Source organism: Phyllostomus hastatus, unplaced genomic scaffold, assembly GCF_019186645.2.
Source record: "Phyllostomus hastatus isolate PE091 unplaced genomic scaffold, TTU_PhHast_1.1 phas_contig_196, whole genome shotgun sequence".
Classification (NCBI taxonomy): Eukaryota; Metazoa; Chordata; class Mammalia; order Chiroptera; family Phyllostomidae; genus Phyllostomus; species Phyllostomus hastatus.
The window spans coordinates 2,149,931-2,172,447 of record NW_025333709.1 but is presented as its reverse complement, the minus strand read 5'-3'; the positions used below and the strand labels follow the sequence as shown (position 1 = coordinate 2,172,447).

The following is a 22,517-nucleotide window of genomic DNA, read 5'->3' as shown; positions in this document are numbered from 1 at the left end:
GAGGACAGCCCCGGCCCGGAGCAGAGGTCGCACAGGAAGGCAGGTGAGGCAGGTGGCACCCGTGGGCGCTCCGGGCTGCAGCCTCCCCTCTGTCACTGCCTCGGCCGGCTGGGCCCTCGGGGGACAGGCATTCAGCCCCTCCACTTACTGGCGGCACGGCCGCCCACGGCCCGCAGAGCGCTGAGACCCCAGTGAGGGCCAGGGCTGCAGGAGCGCACCCCGGGGCCCTCTGTGGAAGGGCCGCCGCACTGGCGTGCCGCCCTGGAGCCGGACCGGGACGCCGGGCTCTAACGGAGGGAGGGGCCTCTGACAGGCCCCGTGCAGGCAGTGAACGGGGTCACGCTGAGACCGCGCGCCCTGACCTGGGCAAGGACGCCCTGCCCACACCTGTCTGGACGAAAAGAAACGGCTGGTGAGGCGCCCGTTTGTCCCCAGTGACTCAGCCCTGGGGGGCCACTCCCTCCGGGGCACCGTGGACGCAGCCCGGGGGACAGGCCCACGAGCACATGCCACAGAAGGCACCCCCCGACGTGAGGGGGCACGTGCCACCAGAGGCCATGTTTCCACAGCCACGAGCCCTCGCTGGTGCTGGCTCCCAGCAACCTGAGTCCCCAGGGGGCGGGGGACACACTTTGCACCTCCCGAGCCCTCTCCGCACTTACCTCCGCGGGCTCAGAACTGACTCCACGCCACGCCGGCACATGGTTTGGGGTGCCCATCCCCGCGTGCCCAGAGAGCCGGGGCTCCCCCACAGCCCTCCACCCTGAGGCCAGCGGTGGCCGGCGGCCCCGACACTCACTTGAGGTGATGTACTCCGGAGCCTTCCCGGGACTCAGGGGCACAGCCTCCTCGTAGTAGCCCTCCGGGAGCGAGGACGTGGGCAGCGGGGGCGGCCCACTATCAGGCGGCTGAGGGACAGAAGGAAGAGACAGAGCATCACTGGAGGAAAACGCCGGTTCTCACCCAGCGGGTGCCGGCTGCCAACCCCCTCTCGTCTCCGGCAGAAAGAGCAGCCGCCCAGGGAGAGGTCCTGCAGGGCGCTCCTGAGTGGGTCTCTGTGACCTTCCTGCCCCGTCCACCCCGGCCCGGCCCGGCCACATCCCTGTCCCTTGTTACCCAGCACCGGCGGTGACCAGACGTGCAGCCTTTCCCCCGAGTGCGCTGCGCACCCAGGTCCGGGCACCGAATCCCCTGCCCAAGTAGGACGGGGTGACGCACACCCCCAGAGCCGACACAGGTGTCTCTCCTCCTTGTCCGCATGGCTGTCCCCACACTGCTCAGCCGCTGAGGTCTCTAGGGCCAGGGGCCTTCTCCAAAGCCCAAGGCACCAAGCTGGGAGCTCAGGGGCACTGCCCCCACGCCCCCGGCACTCCTCACTGCCACACTGGGCGGGGAAGAACTGAATGAATGAGGCAGGAGTGCCCACCCTCTCCCCGTGCCTCTAATGGTGCCACAGACACTGGTAAGAAGAAAAGGGATGTCACCTACGAACCATTCTCTAAGTGAAACTGGCACTTCTCTTTGGAGAAGGGACCGGCTCGTTGCCAACACCAGTCCTGGCAGTCCCCTGTCAGGCTGGGAGACCCGGGCCTCAGGCCAGGAGCCCGACACAGAGCGCAGGGCTGTCCGGGCCCCACGCGGCCTCAGGACCCTGTGGATCCCTCCCACTCCCCAGTCCCCAGCGCAATGACTCTGACGGGCGCCGACCTCTCTTCCTGCGAGGGCCTGCAGGTCCACTGCCTGCCTCTCACTGGTCCTGACGCCCAGGGCAAGGGTCGAAGGGAGGGGAAGCCAACAGTGGCCAACCCCGGGGCTCGCCTGGCGCGGCACTAAGTGCCACGCCCCGGTCATCAGCTGCATGAGCTGGTCTGTCCGGAACGCTCCCGGCCAGAGAGGACGGCCCCTTGGGTTTTGCAGATGCGGGAGGTGGGGCTCGGCGGCCCGGAGCCTGTGCAAGAGCTGGCTAGAGGGCGCTGGGCGCATCGCCCACAAAGAAAGGCGGACACGCACCGCGACGCCAACACACGGCTGTGTGTCTCTCTCTTTTACACATTTCTGTACAGCTTGGATTTTCTGCGTAATATTTATCGCTTCTAAAACCAGAAAGAAATTATACTAGTTTGCCTTGGAAGCAGTAAACCCTCCAAAACTAACGCCTGTAGAGGAGCAGCGGCACCCTGCTCCCACGCACCCCGTCCTCCTCGGGGTGGAATGGCAAAATCCCACTTCTGCCATTTCTACAAAGCCAGCCTGACCTACTTCACAGTCTCCGCGGGAGCTGGCTGCGTGGCCGCACGCAGCGGTGAATGACATTGCGATCTGTGGCTGCTGCGGCTACATCCGAAGTACCTTCCCAACGGTGACGGGCGCACGGGCGTGGCACTGCTCTTCCCGGTCTGTGCGACCCGCTCCCAGCGCCAGGGGAGACCCGTCTGCGCCCGGAGCTCTCCCCCGCCTGCACGCAGGGCCGGGCTGCCGGGCCGGCGCTCCCAGGGCTGCTGGGAGACAAGGGCGGGGGTCACCCACCGCGGCCGCTCCCCACACAGAAGGCCGGACCCCCGCCTGGCACGGGAGAGAGCGATGGCACAGCGCCAGGCACCAATAACGTTTAAACCCACCGACTGTTTCTCCTGCGAATGGCTACCTAAGCGCAAGTCGCCTTTCAGCCTGGGAGTCTCCTCTGCCCCGGGCACTGCGCGTGGCTGCGCTGGGGCCTCCAGGTCTCGTTAGCGAAGCCAGCAGTTACAGCTGCACGGGGACGCCATCCACGGGCTCTCCTGGCTCGGGGCGTGGCCATGACTCAACCCCACCTTCGTGGGGAAAGCCCACCGGCACTGGTCTTTGCTGCTTTCAGGAACAGCCTGGCAGAGGGCTCTTTCTCCGTGCGTGGTGAATGCTACGTCTACATAATCGTATGGTAAAGTACGGCTGCTCTCTCCACTGTTTCAACAGCGTAACCACCACCACCACCACCTACGGTTGGCCTGCGTGTGTCAGACGCTGTCCGGGGACACTTGGTACACACTTTCTCTTGTTCAGAGAAACGTCTCTTGACGTATGGGGCAGGGGGTCATACGTCAGGCAGAGCCAGCCGGACCGCGGAGCTGGCGGCCGCGCACTGGCAGGAGTGGCGTGCGTCCCTGGGTCATGACGAACGATCCCCCTCAGGGTCCGCTGTGGCGGGGAACGAGCCACCCCAGAGTCGGGGAGGAGCCCGGACCACCCACGCAGGGTGCGCCCAGCCCCGCTCACGCCTCCCCCCTCTCCTAACTGGCACCGTGCTTCCCCGTTCACTGCTCCCCACCACCTCCCCCTCCTTCCACCCCAAGTTATTATTGAGTCCTTTGCACTGAAACACCAACAGACGACGAGACCTGACTCCAGCAAAGGAAATACCAGCTTGGAGCCTGGGGCCTAGAGCCTGGGGCCTAGAGCCTGGGGCCTGGGGTCGTTTTCTGACTTGAACTCTCTGCATGCGGAAGTGCACCCAGCTCCTGTTACCTGGTTCCAGTGACGAACACCTGCTGGAGTGACAGCCAAGAGCGACTGAGTCCGACCCGAGGACACAAGGGCCCCGGTCCCAGCTCAGCTGCTCGCCAGCAAAGCTCTGCGGCGCCCCTGCCGCAATCTAAACTTCGGGGCCGCGGCTCATCCTTCGGGGAGGCAGCCGGGGAAACTGAGGACTGGGGCAAGGTAACTGTCAACTGACAACACAGTTTTAGAGTCCAAACTGCAGAAACGGTTTCAAGCTTAGCATCAAGAATGTGGAGCCCTGGCTGGCGTAGCTCAGTGGACTGAGCGCGGGCTGCGAACCAAAGGGTTGCCAGTTCCATTCCCAGTCAGGGCACACGCCTGGGTTGCAGGCCAGGTCCCCAGGTGGGAGCATGTTTCTCTCCCTCTGTTTCTTCTTCCCTTCCCACCTCTCTAAAGAATAAATAAATAGAATCTTTAAAAAAAACCCTAACATTAAAAAAAAAACACATGCCATGGGAGCTGTACAGCAGACTGAGCTCTGAGAGTCTCGAAAGACAAGGACGGGGGACGAGGCGGGCCCCTTTGCTCACGGGCAGCAGGCTCACATCTGACCTCACCGGGAGGCGGACAGCTCTGCCGCCTTAAATCTCGGGCTTCTCGCCAACTCTGCGGCACGTGACAGGCCCATTTGGTCACGTGATCTTAAAGGCCCTCGTGGCCCTGTCTGCGGAACACAGGCGCTGTGACCCAGCAGCTGTGACAGTGCTGATGCGCAGGGAGAATCCAAGGCACCCGACAGACCAGGCAGTGAGGGCCGGCATCAAAACGTCAGTGTTTCAAAAAAGTAAAAAATAAAAAATAAAAAGGGTGCGTGGTTCGTGAACACAGGAAGTGGGCTGGGGCAGGTGGGAGGGAGTTCGACGGGGACAGAGAGCCAGCGTGGGAGCTGGAGGAGTCCCGGAGGTGAAGGTGCCTGAGGCTGCTGAGCGGGACGCCGGACGCGCTTACCGCGGCCAAGTGTGCGTTCCACGCTCCACAATAAAAAACCTCACAGCTGTCTGCTGACATTCACATCGGCTCCGGCCCTAAAATGCCAGAGAATCACATTACTGGCCTCTTCCCCATCGAAACCCAATGTAACCCCTGCTGTTTAAACTGCTGAATGAAGCCGTTCTAGCGAACGCCTGGCCTGTGCGTCACACAATCCCCACGGCACCCAGGGGCGTCTACCCGCCCTTCCCTCCTGGCCGGGAGGGCCGGAGACACCCTGTCTCAGAGGCCAGAGGCGCAGTCCCTTCCCTGACCCTCCAGGACCGGCCGGTCAGGGCCAGGCTGGGGCGGGGCTGCCCCCCCTTGCCCCAAGCCGGGTGGGGGTCCCGGTGCAACGCCCACATGGACGGGCCCACTTCTCAGCGACCTGCTGCCGTCCCCAGTGCACTCGGCACGTGCGCCCCAGGCACGGCCCAAGTGACGGGCACAACCCTCAGCGTGGCACAGAGACAGACACCCGGCAGAAGGCGCGGCCCTCGCCAGCAGCGTTCTCACCCCACGGGGGCGCGCCTTGGCTTGGCCTGGCCTCCCCAGCAGAGCAGGGTGCGCCGCTGGACTGTGCAACAGGCGCTTCCCTCGGGGGGCTCCTGAACTCCCACCGGGAGAAACAAAGTGCAAGCAGTGCATCATGGGTACAGGTTGTGCAGTGCGAGCAGTGCATCATGGGTACAGACTGTGCGGAAGAGACCAGCAGGGCCCCCTGTGCAGCCCAGACTCAAGGGGTGCAGCCCTGTCCCCACACCGAAATCCTAGCGGTTTCCTAGCACGTAACAACATGGCTTGGAGGTCGCATGGCTCGGCCGCCACGCCTCCCAAGCAGTGCCGGCGCCAACAGGCTGGGTGCGAGGTCAGAAGAACAGGTTACGATTCTGGCCTTTCCTAGTCAGTGGAGGACCTTGGGCAAATCACGTACCCTCACTGGACCCCAATTTCCTTTTATGAACAGTGGGCGCACACACGATTCACATGTTTTCAGTTAATGCAGGGTTCTTGGAGGTCAAGCCGTCAGGATTAAATGAAATCCTAAGTGAAAAAACAACAAGCAGGACCCAGGATACGCAGCAGGGGCCCAGGGAGGGCTGACACCCTCTGTCCTCCTCCAAGACACCGTCCCCGAGCACCTCCTGGGCATCGGCGGCTGCCGGGCCGGGCAGGACCGAGACGCACAGCGGGAGGCCCTGCCTTCTGGGCGGCTCTTCTCCTGGTCGGGGGAACGGGGTGAGCCACAGGGAGCGTGCACACCGCCCGCCCGGCCGCACACTCTGCGCCCCGAGGGCACGCGCGTCTGCTCTCCCTGGTCGGGCGCACGGGACAGCAACCCGGGGCCGACAGCGGCCAAGGAGCGCGAACTCCTGACAGGTGGGGACGCCCCGCCGGCGACGGGGCAGAAAGACATCCAGCACAAACCCTGAGCGCACAAGGCCAAGTAAAACACACGCTCCTGGAGTGCGCACATACTTTTCCTCTGAAAAAAACGTGCGTGTTTTCAGTCCCAGAAGCAGCATAACAACAATATCAAAGTTCCAGACTTTGGTTCAGATTTAGTTACCCCAGAGAGAGGGTCGAGTCCAGGGCGTTCCTGCCCTGCTTCTGCCTGCTAAACCCTCCGGTTTCCTTTCAGTCTAGGAACAGATTTCCGCGGACCTGCAGCTGCAGGAATTCTGAAAGAAGCACCAGCCTCTGAGGACAGGCCACACCCACGGCCTCCCACGCAGCTGTCACCAGCAGCTCCTCCAACACCTCTGTTCCAGAAGCGGCCTTCGTCACCTGCCCCGGGACAGGAAGTCGGCCCGGGGTCCATCAGAGCCTGTGAGGCGAGGGCGGGACTGACTCACCAGCCACGGCTGCGGGATCTCCGGCAGGGGCATCTGGGGAGGGGCCGGCAGGCTGCTGGGAGTCTCCAGCTTCGGGGCGTGGTCTCGCACGTCCACACCTGCAGGGTCAACCAAAACCACAGGCCTGGGTGAGGAGGGAGGGACAGCACCGCCATCAGCTGTCACCTCCCCACCCTGTACTCTGACCCCTCAGCCAATACTCTTTGCTTCTAACCCTCCACAACAGTGTGAAAAGTAGGTGTCACACTTCCCCGTTTTGCAGGTGAGACTCTATGCCTGGAAAGAAAGGCTAAAGAACCTAAGTGAGCACGAACAGGCAGAAATGACCGAGCTGGTGGCCAAGCCGGCATCCTGGCACAGTGCCGCACGGCCTCTCCAGGGCACAGGAGTGGCGAGTGCTCAGCTGGCCACTCACCGGGTGCTGACAGGGCAGATGCCCCCCTGGGATCAGAGATTTGGAATACGTTCCTTCCTACACCCAGACACCGTCCCAGACGTACTTTTGGGGGACAGGACTGACTCAAGCCCAGACCCCCGGGCACTCACATTCGAGTTGGGAAGGCAGCAAGGAGGAAGAAACTAGTTTTAAATCAGGCACAGTACTATTTATATGCCAAGAGCTCACCTGGAAAGACCTAGGAAAGCAGTCACCTAAGGATGAGCACCTGTGATGGGTCAAACACGACCCGACAGGCGAGGGAAGAAACGCGGGGAGACGAGGCCCACGACCTGCAGGAGCTGCAGCCCGGTGGGGGGGGGCGGGGAGTGCAGGCAGAGAGCAGGAACAGCACGAAGGGAAAAGAAAGACGAGGACGAGTGCAAACACTGCCCGTTGGGTGAGGTCTAAGCAAGTGCAGGGCCGAGGAGAGGACCGGTGACTGGGAAAACGTCGGAGAGACATCGGAGTGGAGCGCAAAGAAATGAAGGGCTGGAGCCCACTGGGCAGAGGGAGGGAAAGAGAGCGGGGGCGGAGGGGGGGGGTGGGGGGGACTCCTGAAGCAGGGGCCCCCCCGGCAGTGCTGAGCAAAGGGCACACTCGGACGGCCATGTGTTAGGAACGGGAGGGACCGAGGATGGTTCTGAGGTGAACGAGCCGGGGGAGTGCCGGAGCGCACCTTTGGCCGCCTGGACCCGCAGCAGGATGTCGGCGATGACGGCCTTCTTCTCTCTGACGGTGGACGTCAGGTACTCATGGTCCAGGAGCTCCAGAAAGAGACGGAGTTCAACTATTAACTCTTCCATTGCTGAAAACAAAGAAGGGAGGGGCTGTTAGACCACTGGCTTGCAAATGTCAGCAGCATACAGGTGCCGAATTTCACTTGCAGCGTTTCATTTCCAGCTGAACGAGTGCACAGATATTCCAAGCACGAAAAACAAGTTCGCTGAAACCAGACCGACTGACGAGTCCACGCATCATCTCCGGGCAAACGGGCCCCTCCTTCACTTCCGCTCGGAGGCCCGGGCGCGCAGCTGGGAGAGGCGCCGAGGCCACGGTGCCGGCAGATGGCGTCACGCCCCCGAAAGCCTGACATCACCACGTGCTGTCGATTGCACCATATTAAATCTCAACGTCAAGAAGGAGACGGTGGTTTCGAATGCCAAGCAGTTCTCAAATAACCACCGGGACATGGTTTTAGAAACTCACACGCAGCCCTTTGCTTTGGGAGGGCTGGCTCCACCCCCAGAACGCTGCCCGCGTTTCCCCGGGGAGAGCGGGGCGCTGCAGGCCGAGGGGGGCCCGGGCTGCGCGTTCAGGCCCCGGCTCCCGGGGGCCTGTCTCCTCCTTCTAGGACCATGGCTGCCCTTCCCTCTGACACCGGACACCCACGAGACTGGACTACGGGGCCGCCGTCTGCTCCTCTTGGACCGTGCCGCTGCCCTCTGGCAGACTCCGGACGCCTCTCACCGGGTCTGCAGGGCCACGCCGGTTTCACAATGTGAAGACATGGCCCGCCTCCCTCTGCACAAACAGTGCCGGTGCCAGGGCGGCTCGCCCGCGGCCCTGGGCCACAGCGGGGACACCAGCCGCACCGCGGCCACTGTGCCCCCACCTCGCGCTCGCAGCACGGACACGAAGACGAGCGCTGCTCTCGCCCAGGACGGTCTCCGACGGCTCCGAGGGCGCAGCGAGGGTCCCAGCCCCCGAGCACAGGCCTGTCGGACACCCTGCGGGGCGGGGCGGGCAGTGCGTGCGAGCCGCCACTGCGGGCCAAGCCAGACCAGCTGTCTGGGCAGCTGGACGGCGTGGTTTGGCACAGCGCGGTGTGTCAGCGTTGGGAAGACGCGCCCAACTCGGTGAGCCACGACATCACGTGGTCGCACGCGGGTGCGAGCCAGCTAACCTGCCGTTTGGGCCGACGCACCCTGGTCCGACAGAGCGAGGTGCCCGGTCTGGCGCAGCCTCGGAGCCCTGCCCACGGCCAGCTGCCCGGAGACCGGCCCGCGTTGAGTCCCGGGGGCAGTGGCACGGAGCTCGAGTCACGGTCTCCTGAGAGGGCACCGAGCGCTGTCGCCTCCAACCCCGTGTCCGAGCGGGGCCAGCCCGTGTCACGTGCTTCCTCCCAAACAAGGGCTCCAGCGACCGGGGCCCAGAGGCAGGCGGGAGACCAGCTCGCCTCAACGAAGCTGGACCCGCGGGACCCGCCTGCAGATACGGCGAACGATGCACACACACGCGGCGTCCTGTTTGGTGAGTATGGTCACCTGTCACGAACGTGTGTCCTTTCTCCACTGAGTGAGTACGGTAGGTAGCTCCGGTTCCTAGTTCGGGGTGGTAAGTAGCTACAGACGCCCCACACAAACAAAGCTCCTTGGGGTCTTCGGGCCGCATTGTGAGACCCAAACGCCCTAAACTAGTGGGTCCGAGAACAGCTGGCTGGTGGGAGTCTTCCCAGACGTCCGTTCTGCAGTCTGCGATGCCCTCCCAAGGGGAGGGCCTGGCCGAGGCCTCCCTGTCTGACTGCCCCCGCCGCACAGCTCCGGCCAGCGCGGTGGCTCCAATCAGCGGGAGCGCAGCAGGCTTCACAGGCAGAGTCAGGACAGCTGGTAGCAACTGGGAACAATCCAATGAAGCAAAACCAAACACTGACCTGACACCATCTACCAGGAAAAACCCACCGTAGAGACACGTAACAACCAGAACATCAACGAGCGAAAGCGCCCGAGTCCTTGAGGAGACAGCAGGGGAGCCCGGGTGCGGGAGGAGGCTCTCTCAGTGAGACCTGGAGTCAGATGCAGGAGCAAAGACCGGCGGAGGCGACGAGATGCAAGGAAAGCACGGGCTCCCGGGGGGCGAGGCCCGGCCACGGACGGCAGGCCCTCCGTTCTGCGGGCTGCCCGTGACCTTGGGGGCAGCACTTCCGCTCGCTGCCTGCCCACCCCGCGCGCACTCTGCACGCTGTCTCCGCGGGCTGGGCCACTGGGGGCTGGTTTCCTAAAACCCCGCCTCGTGTCCCTCGCTGGGCACCACGGGGCCACACTGAGGCTCCAACTAAGACCCAGTCTGTGACACGTGGCTGGCCCCAGGGCCAGCCTGCTGTTCAGAAAACTGCCCTTGTCCCCTACCCTCTTCCTGCCAGCAGCCTCGTGTCAGCGCCGCTGCCAGCTCCGGCCCGTCGTCCCTTGTCCCCCGTCCCCTATCCCCCACCCTGTGCACCACACGGCAGCTCCCCGGAACAAGGTGGCTTCTGGCACCGGCCCCGGCACTCGCCGCTGCTCTCCGCGGGTGCGCCCTGACCCCACACAGGCCCGTCCGGGCCTCTCCTGACCACGCCCTGACCACGCCTTTACCAGCTGCCCCCGCATCCGCCCTTCCACCCTGAGCTCGGGGGCCGGCGCCACAGCCTGCTCCACGGGTGTCACACAGTGTGTCGTGGTGACGGGTGAATGTGTCCGTGTCCTTCGCCCGTCAGCAGGCGGCCTGAAGCCCTCTGTCCGTGCCACCTCTCTCTGGATGCAGCATGCCCAGCACCACACCGGACGGAGGCTGTGACACGGCAGACACTCAAGGTGTGTGTGCCGAACTCACTCGTTTGTTTGTGGACCTCCGTCGGAGACAGAACTCCTGAGACCGGTTTGGGGAGGAAGGCTGCAGAGGAAGACACCAGAGGCGGCCCCTCCGAGGGAATGAGGTTGCTGTGGTGTTCTTAGAACGGACACCTCGGCTCAGAGAAAAACGGGCTCTGGCGAGCTCCCTGTCCCCACTCACGCCTGCTCAGGGCCTCCCGCGCTAAGACTGCGGACCCCGGCGGGCAGGCTGAGAAGGGCGCCCAGTGAGGGACCCAGAACGTGGGCGGCACAGAAGCCAGTGGCTGCGCTGGGCCAGGCGCTAGCACACCTTCCCTTACAGGGTCACGGCCGGGACTCCTCCAGCAGCCCCTTCCAAAAACTCCCACGGGCCTCTGCACACAGCCTCCGCGGGCGGGCGGCCTGCAGGTCGGGCTGGGAAACCTCCGGCGGGCGGGAGGAAAGCTCCCTCAGCTGGACCACACCTAAAATTCCGACAGCCCCCAGGCGACCGTCCTCGACTGACCGGAGGACTCGGAGTGTGTGTCGCCACGTTGCTCCGGTCCCAGCGCCCTCGTCTGGGACACGGCGGTGTGACGGCAGCTGTGTGCCCGGCCAGGTGAGCCCGGACCTCAGAGGCTGGAGACGCACCGGCGCCGAGTTAATCTGAACGTGGACAGAGAAAGGAAGGTCTGTGCGCGTCTCCGTCCTGTGTCTGATCAGGGACAAGCAAGCCCGGTTTCGGGCGTGACCCTGGAAGCTGAATCTAACCCGTCCGTCCAAGGGAAGGGTCTGTGGGTGCCTGTCCGCTCTGAGACCCGAGAACCTGCCTCCCCGGGCTCGTCCGCGCCAGCAAGGAGTCCCCAGAGGAGCTGCTGTAACAGCCCACGGAGCACATTCTTTGGGGACGATGTCATGATTCCTCAGAGCTGGACGGACGTGCGGATGGGTGACTCAAGCCTGAGCAGAGAACACACCCTTCTGTGGTTCGGCGGAGAGCACAGGACGAGCCCCAGAGCCGCACGTGGGTCTGCTGACGGCACGTGTCCCTCGGGCACCGCGGGGGCCGGGGGCCCGAGCCTGAAGCCGACCCCCAGCCGGGCAGGGCAGGGCTCCTGCTGGAGAGCAGGCTGGCGCCGACGGAAGTTTTAGATGCGGCACCGCGGGCACAGCCTTCCCCTCCTGCTTCCATCCGGCCGGCGGAGCCCGGGAGTGAGCGCTCGGCCACCGGACGGGGCAAGACGTCGCGCTCGGGTCGAAGCTGAGCCCCCGACGCCCCGGGCTTCACTAGGGAGACCGGGACCCGTCCGGGCCCACGAACCCCTGTCCATGAAGGGCAGGGTCGCGGAGGCTTTCAGAAAAAGTGCCCTGGAGAACCTCCATTTCTAAAAGATGGTTCCAGCGACGGCATTAAGGGGGAGCTGGTGTGAGCAGGGGATTTCTGGAAGAAGCCCCTTCGCCCCGCCCAGGGTGCTGGGGCCAGGCGGGCTGGGAGGCAGGAGCAGCCCTGGTTTCAAGCCGCCGGTGAACGCTGAGACCTCAGCTCGCGGTCAGAGACCTGAGATTCTTCATGAACGTCGTCCTCTCCCTGCTGAGGAGGCTGGACCTGCGTCTCCGGGGGACGGCATGTGCACGACGGTCTCCGCCTGAACCCACCGACTGAGAACTGCGGCTCTGCCTGCGTGCATCTGACCGCCCTCCTCCCCCACGAGGCCCCTGAGGGGCACAGCCCCGCTGCTGGGCGCCCGAGCAGCTGGGTTCCCACCGTCTGTCTTTCCGAAGAGCCCGGGCCAGGCTCCACCTGCGCCAAGCCCTCCCCCCGCCCCGACAGGCCCCCCCAGGGACGGGGCTGAGAGGCGGCTGTCGGTCTGGCCCCGCTCCCGGCAGACGGAGCCCCCCGCCTCCCGCCCCCCCGTGTGTGTGGATGGGGAGGGCGGCGGGCACTGCGGTGGGGTGACAGATGTCAGTGTGCAAATGGAGGCCAACGAAAGACAGCTGCTGGCCTCACAGCAGCGTGCCCAGGGTGGGGGCCGCTGCGCCCCAGGGCGCCCGCAATTCCGGGTCTGACAAGGCGGGGCCGCCCTGTCTGGGTACGGGGAGCACAGGCTCTGGTGTGAAGAGACCGGGAAACTGCCCCGCCACCTTCCAGATGCGCCTGGAGCGCCCAGGGCTCCTGCCCCCCCTCTGCGCCCCGGGAAGGGGCGGAGCCTTGTGGCCAGGTTCTGTGTCACTTCCCTCTTCATGCCCTAGGCGAGGAGTTAGCACAGAAGCCCTCAACAAATTCTGACTGTTACCAGCATCATCACTGTCATCAGAATAATTGTCGTCTGGAAAAGAAAACTAAAGGACAATCCCCACTGCAAGGACCACCACAGTGGACCCTTGGAAACCACGGGCTTGAACTGCGTGAGCTCACTTACACACAGACTTTTTCCAAATAAACATTGTAAATGCACTTTCTCTTCCTCCGATGCTCTCCATAACCTTCCCTTTCCTCCAGTTTTATCGCAAGGATACCGTCCATAATACACACAGGGTGGGGCAGAAGCAGGTTCGCAGTTGCTCGTTTGGGAAAAGGCAGGATAATTAATAGATAATGATATTTATACAAGAACACACTCTGTGTTTCACACACAACCGTAACCACTTTGGCCTGCACCCCCCCCGCCCCCCGCCGTGAACACACACGCGGGCCGACAGCTCATGCTGCTGAGAGGCTCCTGGTGAGCGGCGGGCGCTCGGTGGTGGAGTTGGGGGGAAGTCAGGAGTTACGCATGGACTCTCGACTGCGCAGGGTCGGGGCCCCCAACTCCCACGTGGCTCAGGGGTAACTGTGGTTTATAAAAACTCTCCCAAGCAAGACATTAAAGCTTTTTAAATAACAATACAACACAGGGTAGATGGTATCACTCCGCAGACGGGGAAGCTCGCTCTTGGGAAGGCCAAGTGACTCGCCCAGGGACCCCGGCTCACGTGGGGCCGACCCGCATGTCCCGGTTCCCGACGGCCCCCCTCACCCGCACGGGCCAGTGCAGCGGGCCGCTCTCCCGTCTTTGCTTCACTAAGGCAGGAGGCGACCCTCTCACCGGACCGTCTAGATACGAGCTCGTGTCCTTCCGACAGGCGCTGCTTCGCACGGTTAGCCCGAAGGGCCCACTGGCTCAGAGAACACTTTCCCTGTGCTCCCCGCACACGGCACGACCCACGACCGAAGGGGTTTTTCCTCTCCACTTGTTCCCTCTTCCCCCTCTTCCCCCTCCCTCCTCCCACACGGCCCGCTGCAGCTCAGGCCCCCGCCCCAGCTCCACTCTCGCTCCGACGCCCCGTGGGGGGGCCGACCGCACGCCCGACCTGCCCGAGGAGCGCAGCCAGAGACGGCGGCAGCTCCCGTGGGCCAGACCGACTCGCAGGGCGAACGAGAGGGGTGGCGGTAAGGAGTTGCCACAGCGCGTGTCAGAGGGCAGCGACGACACACTGGGACGGGGCATAAGCGTGGCCCAGCGTAGCCGCCACCACCGCAAGCCGGCCGGGCGGCCGCCGGGCGCCAAGGGCAGGAAGGGCATGGGGACCGCGGGGCCGCGTCTCACACACAGAGCTGAGAGCGCCCGCCGCGCGGGGGCCGCTGTGCCTGCGGAGCGCTCGCTGTGCTTGGCGATGAAATCGGCCAGCTCTGCCTCCATGAAGCGCCCCAGCTTTTGGGGTCCTTGCTCTCTGGCGCTCCGCCCCAACACGTCTTGGCCTTGCACTTGGACGTCAGACTTAGCCCGAAGCAGGCTAGACCCGCTGCTGCCAGGGTTCCCCGCCTCAACAACGGCCCCGCCGCTCCTCCGGTCACCCGTCTTCCTCCCAGCCCTGCCGTCCACCCCGCCGGCCGGCGTGCAGGCTCTCCTCTCAGACTGCCGCAGCCCGAGCCCGGCGCCCCTCCCCCGCTGCCTGGCCAGGCCAGGCCGCCCTGCTCTCCCCGCTGGGCCCGGGAGAGGCTCCGCACTCACCGCTTCTCTCCCACCTGCCTGCCCACCCCGGCAGCCTGTCCTCTACTCTCTCTGGGGAAGCTGTGTACAGAGAGAGGGTGCGAAGTCGGAGAGGGCCGGGAGGGCAGGGGAGGGCGTGCCGGGACCCTCCGTGCCGCTGCTCCCTCAAGTCTGACTGACGTCCAACAAGAAGGCTGGAGAGCCACCCCCCAAGCCCACCTCCCCCTGGGCTCCGTCCTGTCCTCCCCGTGGCCAAGCTGGGGACCACTCCCCCCGCCCACGGAACACTGAACAGCCCTGGCCCGCCTGGTGTCTGAGTGTGCTTGGCTGTGGGAGGATCAAAAAAATTAGATGCATGACCCACAGCCTGCCCTTAGAGAGTTCTCAACTTAGTGGAAAGGACAGGGAATTTCGAAATAAAGAGACGGGTACCTTGACAGAGGGTTATTTTAACCATCGGTGGCAAAAAGGGGTCTTACTGAGGGCGGCTGCCCGAGGGGCTTGGGTCTTTAAAAAAGTGTGTGTCCGTGTGCACGCGCAGAGACTCCAGAGTCCCATCAGGCCTGCCTGAGTGGTAGAACAGTGACCAGTAACTGAGGTGGCCAAAGGCACCCAGCGGTGTCCAGTCACTCGTGGTCCAGACGGACCCAGCCTCGCCTGCTCCGCTCCACCTGGGCCGGAGCGAGCGCTCCAACCAGGCCGTCAGGAGAGCACCGGCCGACGCGCCTGGCCGGGAACAGAGCCGTGGCTATCGCACGAACACGCAGTAAACCCTGACGCGCCAGAGCCCGCAGGAAGGCATTTTGGACGACTGCAGTGACACTGGCCACCCGGAACTCTCTGGAACGCTGCAGAGGGCAACGTGGGAGGCAGGGCCGCAGACTCGGGCCATCCCGCCTGCCCGAGAGGGACGAAGCCGTCGCACTGCTGCGTAAACGCCCTCTCTCCGTCTTCCTGGCGGCCTGCCGGCACATGCGCCCCTGCGCGGGAGTGGCCGGTCTCTCTCCCTGCCTGACCTGTACGCCGGGATAAACGAGGGCCCCCGACGAAGCGGACACGCGCTGGGAACCAACACAGACGGAGGGGCTGGGCCGGGCTACCGGACGGCAAGGCCGGGTACCCTTCAGGAGGCGGGACTTCCTTCCTCCCCGCCCTTGGAGCGGGCAGCGTCTGCGGACCGTCACTGACCCCACGCCCGCCCCACTCACTCCAAGTAGGTTCTAGCCCAACTCGCCTTTAACAGTAAATAAATGCAAACACCTCACAGCAAACGTGCTTCTGAGACGGTTTCCTGCAACCAGCAGACACTGTAAGCACAACTCTAAAAGGGAGCAACCAAGAACCACAGAGACGGGTAAACCCGGCCCCAGTTCAACCCCGGAGGACTGCTCCATGACGCCGATGCGGTGATTCGCCGACACGAACCACTGGCGGGATAAATGCATAAGGAGTCAGGGACACGAGGGCTGCAGTTCAGAGAAACAGGCCAAGACACTCACAGGCTCAAACACGACAGGGACCCAGCGCCGGGGTCTCAGGCAGACGCGCCCCCCCCAGCCCATTCCCGCACCGGCCCCGTCCTCCCGTGCCGCGGCCGGGTTTCGGTGCCCGTCTCCCACTCGGCGCATGCACGGCTCGTTCTGTGCGGCGAGAGGCGGTGTCTGTGCCGGGGAAGACTGCCACCCTGCCACTCTGAGCCTGACTACGAGGCAGATTGGTGTGGGACACGCACAGGTAGCCCCGTGCCCCGTGTGCCCCTGGGGAGGTGAGCAGGTGCTCCTTGAGGAGAGCTCACGGCCCCACGAGGCCTTGCCCTCTGCATTCCGCCATCACGCCACACGCAGCCCTGACGTCTGACCTCAGAAAGGGGACATCACATACTATATTCCACGGCTTTCCACACACAAGCACCCAGAGCACCCTGATGACGGCACCCCCGGGTCCATCGCGGCACCTGGCCTGCAGGACCAGACGCTGGGTGCTGGGCCAGCTGGACTGCTCTCCGCGGGGCAGCAGGCACTCACTGGGTGGGGGCGGGGCAGGCGCACCCCAGGGAAGGGCCTGTGCAGACTGGACCGGAGGAGGCAGGAGCGGGCCCTCCCGGCAAGCCGCTCCGATCTTCCCGAGGTCGGGACAGCTCCGTAGCAGTCTGCCAATTCCAATGGGAACCCCAAACTCGGCCAGAGTGAGGGGCCCTGTTCGTCCAGCGCTCCTCCCTGGGGCTCAGTGTCACTCCCCGACAGTCGTTTAGCAAACCCGGGTCGCGTGCCCGGGCTCACAGCCTTGGGTGAGCGAGGCCGAGGACACACCTCTGATTCGCACCAGCCATATGCACAACTGACTACTAAAGAAGTCTCGACCCCTTGTGTGACATCGAACCCCGCCACCCAGACTGGAAGCGCAGCAGAGAAGGCGATCTTCTGACAGCTCCGCTTCAGGTTTCGGGTGCGAATAAGCGTCCACGGCTCCAAACGACCAGCAACCTGTCTTGCCGACGACAGGAGGAGCAGCCGCCCTCAGGGAACCCGGGGACGGAAGAGAGCCCAGCAGCTGGGGCGGGGACAGATAGAGATCAGCTCTCCCGGGGACCAGCCAGTCTCAGGTCCCCGTGAGGGTGGGGGGAAACGCTCTCCGCAGCCCCACGTCTGAGCAGCCGCCCCCCCTCGCCATCTGCTTCTGCCGCCATTCACATGCAGAATTCATGAGGCCCCTGGGTCGGCGGGCGCCGCACCTGCTGCTCCGGGGCCCTGGGGGCTGGCGGGCACGCAGGCTGCCCCTCAGAGTGGGGTCTGAGGCGCTGCCCTCTGGGACTGGGGCTAACGGAGAAATGGCAATGCTCCGGTCTGATTTGCCCTTTATTCTCAAGTTGCTGTTTCCAAACTCCTTCTATTGTCTTACATGTTTCATGAAATGCACAAGCAAACTGGAGGCACCGTGCAAGGTGAAGTCGTGGGGAAAAGCCACCCCTCTCTCTGACACAAGGCCAAGGCTCTCAAAGGTCACCAGAAGCGGCAGGGTCTCCCCTCCTCGCCTGACACCAGAGCACGCCCTCCGCCACGTGCGGTGTTCAGGAAGCGGGGGGGGGCGGGGGGGGTCAGCATCGACGGGGGCACGAGGCCCAAAGCCTCTGGGAACCACGGACATCCTGGCCCCAGCTCCGTCTCGGCGCCCGTCACTTCCCTGCGCCTCGGGCTCCGTGTTCCGCGTGCACGAGTGCGCGAGTCTGGGCTCAGCAGCTGCCGCTGCAGACAGTCACCGCCCGCGGCGGACAACTGGGGCGACGCCGAGCTCCCGACCTCCCTGAAGGAGCCGCTGCGTTCACTCCAGCACCTGCCTTTCCCAGGGGAGCTGTCTGGGACGGAGAGCTGCCCAGGAGCAGCCTGGGAAACCGTACAGCCTACAACCCTCCATCCCCGTTCACAGTGCTTTTTCCAAAGCCCTTTTCACGCACGGCAGCGGGGACGGGGGGAGTAACATGGCTTTGCAACCCGTTCATTCGATGACCACGGCCTCGCCTGAGTACCGGCGCTGCCGGCAGAGCAGCGGGAGCAGGCGTGGGCCTCCGGGGGGTGCGGGGGGAGTGCTCTAGAGCAGGGAAGGGGAGGAGGGCCGTCTCTCCGACGCGTGGAGAGGCTGACATCATGAGACGTGAAGAGGGACCAGGACGCCAAAGGAGGGAACAAGGCGCAGTGACTGTGTCAAGAGCCCGTGTGAACCGGCACCCTCTCCGTTCTCCTGTCCTGGGGATGGAAAAACGGGGTGGGGGGCACAAAAACGACGCAGTGCTCCCAGACGGCTCCAGGCTTCCCACGTCTAGCGGCCAAACTCTCGCACCATGGGGAAGTCCGGACACCACGTGGCCGACGGCCGGATGCCTCTTCTCACGAGACACCGCTGCACACGCCACGGGTGAGTGCGCCCGCTGGTCCCGACGCGCCCGCGCCCGCGCCCGCGCAGAGCACATAACAGACTGGTCTGCGCCTGGCTGAGCTTGTGAGCTTGCCACGAACGGGTTTCCGTGCCATCTCGAACTGTTTATAAATAGCACAAACACCCAAGTATGCAGATCAAGGCAAGCTGTCCGCTTCAGCTGCTGGTGTTGTGATGACAGCAAATGACAACATGAGCAGATGGGGCTGTTGGGCGGACCCCTCGCGCCGGCTCGGTCCCCTGCAGCGGTCGAGAGGCAGAGGGACCAGCTGCCTGCACAGGGCCGCCTGGGCTCAGCTCCGCGGTACTCGCCCCTTCCTCCGTTTCTCCGTCCCAGCCGAGTGCTGCCGCGTCTGCTGCAGGCCCTGCAGGGAGGGAGGGGACCGGGCGTGCCCTGAAGAGAGACGAGGAGCGGGGACCCCAGGAGGCCGCCAGGGCGCACGGCCCAGAGCCCCACCCACAGCCCAAGCGGCGCTTTTCCATCCGGAGTCAAGGTCAAGCCCTTTCCGACGGGACGACAAGCCCAGCGGCACATGTACCATAAACCATAATGCTGAGAAATGCTGACCATAACCAGAGAAATGCTGACATAACAACAGCATTTGTTCTGCGTGTACGAGCTGCCGGGCTCTGCACTGTCTCTCACTCGGCTCTCCTCACCACCCCCGGGAATCAGTCCTATCCCCCATCTCACAGATGGGGAGACCAAGGCACGGGAGGTTCAGTGGTTCGTCCATGGTCTCAGGCTATTCAGTGTTTTCTTCAAATTCTCAAAAGTAATCCTGTCTTAATGACAAATGTTATTGAAAGTAATTATGACACAAAATAACAATAATGAAAATTCAGAAGTATACAAAACAGTGCGATTTTCTGCATTGGCTATAATCTCCAGGCCCGGTCTCCCCTCCCCAGCCAGGCTTCTTCCAGACGTTGGAAGTGACAGCCGCACGCACGCACGCACACACGCACATACACATGCATGTACACACGTGCGTGCGAACACCCACGCACATGCACACACCCATGAATGCTGCCTGTCACTACTGTCTCCCCCGAGGGACCCGAGCTGCTACACCCCCTCGTCCATGAGACGCCGCCCACGCCACCTCGGATGAACAGGGTCAAAGTGCAGAGCTGCCTGTCACGCCGACGGCCCCAGCCCGCCCCTGCCCACCCCGGCCCCACAGGCCTCTCCAGTGCATCCGCACAGGCTGCCCGCACTCGCGTCCGCCGTGTTTCCTGCCAGCACCGGGAGTGGCGGGGAGTGCTGCGTGGCGGACGCAGATGTCCCGGTCCCACTCCAAGCAAGGCCTCCCTGCCCAGCTACAGGTGTGGCCCCCGGCTCCCCGGGTCAGGCAGACGGAGGCACACGGCCCTTTGCCCGGCGCCTGGCCCTTGAAAGGGGTAAAGGGGACAACCGGACAGGCGGTCCACGTTCCGAGCAGCACACGGGAGGCGGGGACTCTGTGGCTGCAGCACCGCCCACCTCTGCCCTGCCCGGCTCAGGACACCTGCCTCCAGAGGCACCGCCCACCCCCAGGCAGAGGGTCTGTGCCCTCCCCTCCGCCCCTCAGACACCCTCAGCCCAAGCTCCTTTCTCCCCTCTGTGCCCCCTCAGCTGTCTCCTGAGTTGTTTCTGTAATTACGGAGGATTCACTCGCTTCCTGAGGTTTTCACCTGGTGGGGCCTCCTGGTCCACAAGAAAGGCACGGCCACGTCCCTGTGGAGACGCGGATGCTGACACCCCGCAGCAAGCCAACAGAGGGCCCCCCCCACACTCCGTAGGCACTTGCCCTGGACGACACAAGGCCCAGGCGAGCACCGCAGAATGACGCCCAGAGCCTCTCCCCGCCCCGCGAGCACCGTCACAGCCCACAGCAGCGGGCGTGAACCAGCGGGCAGGAGATGGAGCACCCCGTTACCCTCCACCCAAAAGGCGGGGAAAATCAGGAAAGAGAACGTGTCAGCGACCACCTGCCAAATCGCTGACCACACCAGCGCTCAGAATGATACCACCTATTACATACCAAAGTGACACATAATTATTTTATTTTTTCAAGACAGAGGGGAAAGGAGAGAGAAAGAGAGGGAGAGAAACATTGATGTGTGGTTGTCTCTCATGCGCCCCCTACTGGGGACCTGGCCCCACAACACAGGCATGTGCCCTGCCTGGGAATCAAACCGGCGGCCCTTTGGTTCGCAGGCCAGCGCTTAGTCCACTGAGCCGCACCAGCCAGGGCTCGACATACACTTATTTTAAACGATCACACTTAGCATCAGCGAGGACTCGGGGCAATGGCCACGCCCACGCATTGCTGATGAGCGCAAATGGGGACCACCGCTCTGAGGGACAGACCGGTCACACACGGGACCGTGCCCTCCCATCGCCTGCCTCCTTGGACGGCTGGCCCTAAGAACACGACCGCAGGTGCGCACGGCTGTGCGGGGCGGCAAGTGAGGGGCAGGAGAGCAGAGACGTCCCTGAGATTTCCCATTCTGGCCCCAAACGAGGGCTGTCATCACTTGTAGCCACAGTATACGCTGTGAAACACACACATCCAACGTTTCATAAACATCTGAGATGCAGTGTGAGACAAAGAAAAAGGCTTTGAAAGGATGTTTGATAGGACGAAATAGTCATAAGTACTTGTGAAAGAGATCTCAGAAAGATACAATACCCGTTTTATGAAAACCATATGCATATGTATTTACGTTTAGAACAAGAAAAAGAGCAGGCCCTTGTCGGGTCCCCAAGACCACCCCAGGTTCGACGCCCCCCCCGGGGGGACCCCGGAAACTGGCACCAGGCATGCGCACAGCTGTGACTCACGCCAGGGAAAGGATCAGGAGCAGGACCAGCGAAGGGACAAGGCACGCGGGGTGAAGCCACGGGGACCCGGGCTCCGGCTTCCAGAGCCTGTCCCAGGGTGGTCACGGGGGACACAGGGAGTGCCCCCGGCACTGAGCTGTGAGGACGCCTGTGCAGTGTTGTCCCCCAGAGACCCAGCACCCAGAGTTTCACTGGGGGCCGGTCACGTGGGCACCCTCTGCCGGGCAGGCACCAGCCTCCAGGAGGAGAGCAGGGGTCCAGGCGTGAACCCACTGTCTGCACAGACAGCTTGGGCCCCGTGGGCTACTCCTTCCGGTGAGGGCTGGGGACCCCTGCCGGCACCCGAGTCCCCAGGCTGCGGCCAAGGGCAGGCCCGTCTGCAGGCCTCTCTGGGCGGGGTCAGCAGGCCACTGTGTCCACGCCTTTCTGCACGGGACTGGAAAGTCAGCAGTGGTCACACACACTCAGGATACTCATTTCCTCCGTGTCCCCTTTTACTCCCAAACGCTCTGATTGAGTGTGCATTTCCTCTTCAATCAGGGAGAAATGTCATACTCTTTCTGTCCCCGAGAAGACAGACAGACCCCTGGCCAGCAGAGCGAGCAGTCAGACCTGACCCATCACTGAGATCCCCAGTCCTGTCCCCGAGAAGACAGACCCCTGTCCAGCGGAGCGAGCGGTCAGACCTGCCGCCCGGAGGGCTGGAGTAGGAATGGCTGGGGCCGGCGGAAGGTGTCCGCTCTGAGCGCCCACGGCAGAGACTTCAACGATCCGAGATGTCGGCCCAGGCGGCCCTTCTCACCCGCCGGGTCCGAGGGTCACAAAGCCTCTGGCCTGTGCGTCCTCCCGGCGGCGCCCCTCGCCAGAGGACGGGGTTTCAGAAGAACCAGGAAGCTGAGAGGAAGGACAAAGAGCTCCCCGGACTGGGCATACGGAGCCCGGAGTCTAATCTGTGAATCTGCCGTGTGTCACCCACTGGGGAAACGTCCTCGCCTACAGAAGGGCAGGAGAACCCTGCCCCCCTCACAGCTGCCCGGGTCAAACGGGAACACGGGTGTGCAGGAACCGCGTTCAGAGACGGGATACCGGAATTCAAGGATGCTCGCGCCGCCACTCAGCAAAGGTCTGCTCCGGGCCAGGTGTGGTGCCAGGTGCTGGGAACCTGGCAGTGGCGAGGCCGCACGAGCCCCAGGGTCACGGTTCCCTAGAAGGAGACGGCACACGCGGGCGGGGTGGCGAGCAGGCAGCCCGGCGGCGGTGGCTGAGAGAGTGACTCCGGTCCGACACTGGGGTCGCACACCAGAGCCGCCGCCCGCCAGTCCTGTGACGGCGGCCCAGTTCCTTAATTCTCTGTGCCTCTGTCTCCTTAACCGTCAGATGAGGGTCACGAGGGCAGGGGACTGTCCCCACAAGGCCGTGATG

The 22,517-nt window shown here is 63.8% G+C and overlaps 1 protein-coding gene across 3 annotated transcripts in view; it reads right to left on the bottom strand.

Moving 5' to 3' along the window:
* The window catches only part of AFAP1 (actin filament associated protein 1), an 82,775-nt gene that overhangs the window by 38,521 nt on the left and 21,737 nt on the right, over window positions 1-22,517 (bottom strand). For all 3 annotated transcript variants that reach the window (XM_045834051.1, XM_045834050.1, XM_045834052.1), the window contains exons 2-4: window positions 7,475-7,603; window positions 6,360-6,457; window positions 800-908 (exon numbers count right to left, since the gene is read on the bottom strand). In XM_045834051.1, the coding sequence (XP_045690007.1) occupies window positions 800-908; window positions 6,360-6,457; window positions 7,475-7,601 (334 nt within the window). In that variant the 5' untranslated portion in view covers window positions 7,602-7,603. The remainder of the gene's footprint in view (window positions 1-799; window positions 909-6,359; window positions 6,458-7,474; window positions 7,604-22,517) is intronic.